This window comes from Numida meleagris, chromosome 2, assembly GCF_002078875.1.
Source record: "Numida meleagris isolate 19003 breed g44 Domestic line chromosome 2, NumMel1.0, whole genome shotgun sequence".
Classification (NCBI taxonomy): domain Eukaryota; kingdom Metazoa; phylum Chordata; class Aves; order Galliformes; family Numididae; genus Numida; species Numida meleagris.
In genome coordinates, this window is record NC_034410.1 from 17,563,988 (window position 1) to 17,566,333 (window position 2,346).

General features: G+C 56.5%; 1 protein-coding gene across 1 annotated transcript in view; it reads left to right on the forward strand.

Annotated features, from left to right (window-relative positions):
• SKIDA1 (SKI/DACH domain containing 1) overlaps positions 1,719-2,346 on the forward strand; it is a 6,586-nt gene continuing 5,958 nt past the window's right edge. The window contains exon 1 of the mRNA XM_021389368.1: positions 1,719-2,309. Within this exon, the coding sequence (XP_021245043.1) occupies positions 1,719-2,309 (591 nt within the window). The remainder of the gene's footprint in view (positions 2,310-2,346) is intronic.

The window sequence follows — 2,346 nt, forward strand, 5'->3', positions numbered from 1 at the left end:
GACCTCCGCTCACCGTATCGCCAGTCCATGGAGTGGATATTGACAGTCGGGATTGAATTATTTTTTTTCCCCTCCTTTTTTTTTTTTTTTTTTTTTTTTCCCTTGCCAAGCCCCAGCAATCCGGGATGTGTCATTCCCCTCGCGGATACGTGTGACTCCGGGCCGCACGGCCGTGCCCGCAGCTGAGCGCACACCGCGAGCATCACTTGGACGTGACACAGAGCGACGTGCGGCGGGGCAGCGAGTCCGGAACCATCGCTCCTCGCACTGCAATAATTCCGCATTCCCAAGAAGAGGTTAAACCTTCACGTTGATGTTAAGGGGCTGCTCCCATGGAACACCACACGGCCGCGGAGGGGCCGCCCCGGCCCGGCCGTGCCCAGCGCGGGGCAGCCGCTCCGTAGCCCCTCGCAGCCCCGCTCGCGGTGCGCGCAGCGCTCGGTGTTGTTACGTAGAGCCCTGGAAGCACCTGGGGTATTCCGCCTCCTCCTTTCTCCGCTGGAAGCAATCGGCGCGCAGCAATCCCGACGCGGGCTCCGGGACCGTAGCACACCGCAGCTCGCCATCCGGCACGATTAACCGGGGGAAGTGTGCGCCTTTCTGCCTTCTATATGCTTTGTTACGGGGCTGACGCCAGCCCGCGTCCTCCTCCCCCTCCCGCAATATTCGAACCGCGGCTCCAAGCGCACGGGCAGCGCGGGGTGCGGGCAGCAAAATAGCCCCGGCTGCACAGAGCGAATCGCGCAGGAGAGGAAAATCAGATCGGCCCGCACATGTAAGTATCCCTCGCTCCGAGCCTTGAAGTTGGGAGCGCCGGGCCCGGGGCGCGGAGCCGCACAATGCGCGGCGAACGCCGCTGCCGAGCGGCCGCGCTAGCGGAGGATCTCCCACCGCCGCGCTCACACTTCCGTCCCTCACACTCACGGCGCGCACAAAAGAGCTACGTTGGCCCGAAATAGCCTAAAAAATATACGAAACGCTACGAAAAAGCACCGAAATCCTTCGTGCGGAGCGAGCGAGGAGCAAGCCGGCGAGGTCGGAGCGTGCTGGAGCCCGGATTGTTTAATAGAAAGATTTATCTGCGAACTGTATTATTTACTTTGGGAGGGGAGGCGGCGGTATGAGGGTATGCTAATTAGCGGGAGATTTTTGGGGGGAAGGGGTGGAATATCAATTTTTATTGCATCACCTGTCAGGAGTGTCCAATCAGCGTTGGCTTTAGGGGAATTAATTGATGAAGGTGTCTCCGGACGAGCTCACTTCACTCTGTCATTTTATTTGTAGCTAAAGCAGCGGCGGGAATAGCAGCTGCATTGCTTTTCTCTTCCTCCCTTCACATTCCATTATCATAGTTTCCAATGGAAAAGCAGGGAATGAAAGGGAACAGGTACTGATCTGCAGCAGCAACTTAGAGAAACACTTTGACAAAGCTGATTTTTAAGATTACATATTGATTGTAGCCTCACGGTGGTGTTTTTTTTTTTTTTTAACTTATTTTTATTTTTTAAATTTTGTCTAAAGTTTGGCACTTCACCCACCAGGAATAGCAGCAGCCTTTGTTGCGCTCTGTTAGCAGGATGCCTTGAGACAAATACAGCATCTGGCCGAGGATTGTGTGTGTGTGGCTTTTTCTTTTTTTTTTTTTCCTTTTTTTTTTCCCTATTTTTTTTTCTTCTCTCTCTCTCTCCGCAAATGCCGGGAATGATTTAATTCGCGAAATGGGAGACCTGAAGTCGGGGTTTGAAGAGGTGGATGGCGTGCGGCTCGGCTACCTCATCATTAAAGGAAAGCAAATGTTTGCACTCTCCCAGGTTTTCACCGACCTGCTCAAAAACATCCCGCGGACCACCGTGCACAAGCGAATGGATCATTTGAAAGTCAAAAAGCACCACTGCGACCTGGAGGAGTTGAGGAAACTCAAAGCCATCAACTCCATCGCGTTCCACGCCGCCAAATGCACGCTCATCTCCAGAGAGGACGTGGAAGCGCTCTACACCTCCTGCAAAACCGAGCGGGTCCTCAGGACAAAGCGGCGGAAGCTCGGCCGGGCCTTGGCGGGCGGCGAGCTGCGGCCGGAGCGGGCGCCCGCCGACCCCTTCCGTGGCTTCTGGAAGGAGAACAAACTTTGGCTGGGTTTGAATGACTCTCCCCGGCCGCTGCTGCCAATCAGGCGGAAAGCTCTGCGGCCGGGGGCCGCGGCCCTGCTGCCGGCCTCCCATCTACCTCACCTTTTTAGTAAATACACTGGCCACGGCTACCCGGAGCTGGCCCGGGCGCCTCGCAAACCCCCCGGCAGCTATGAAACGGCGGCGGGCGGCTGCGCTCCCCTCCGCGCCCGCCGCCCTC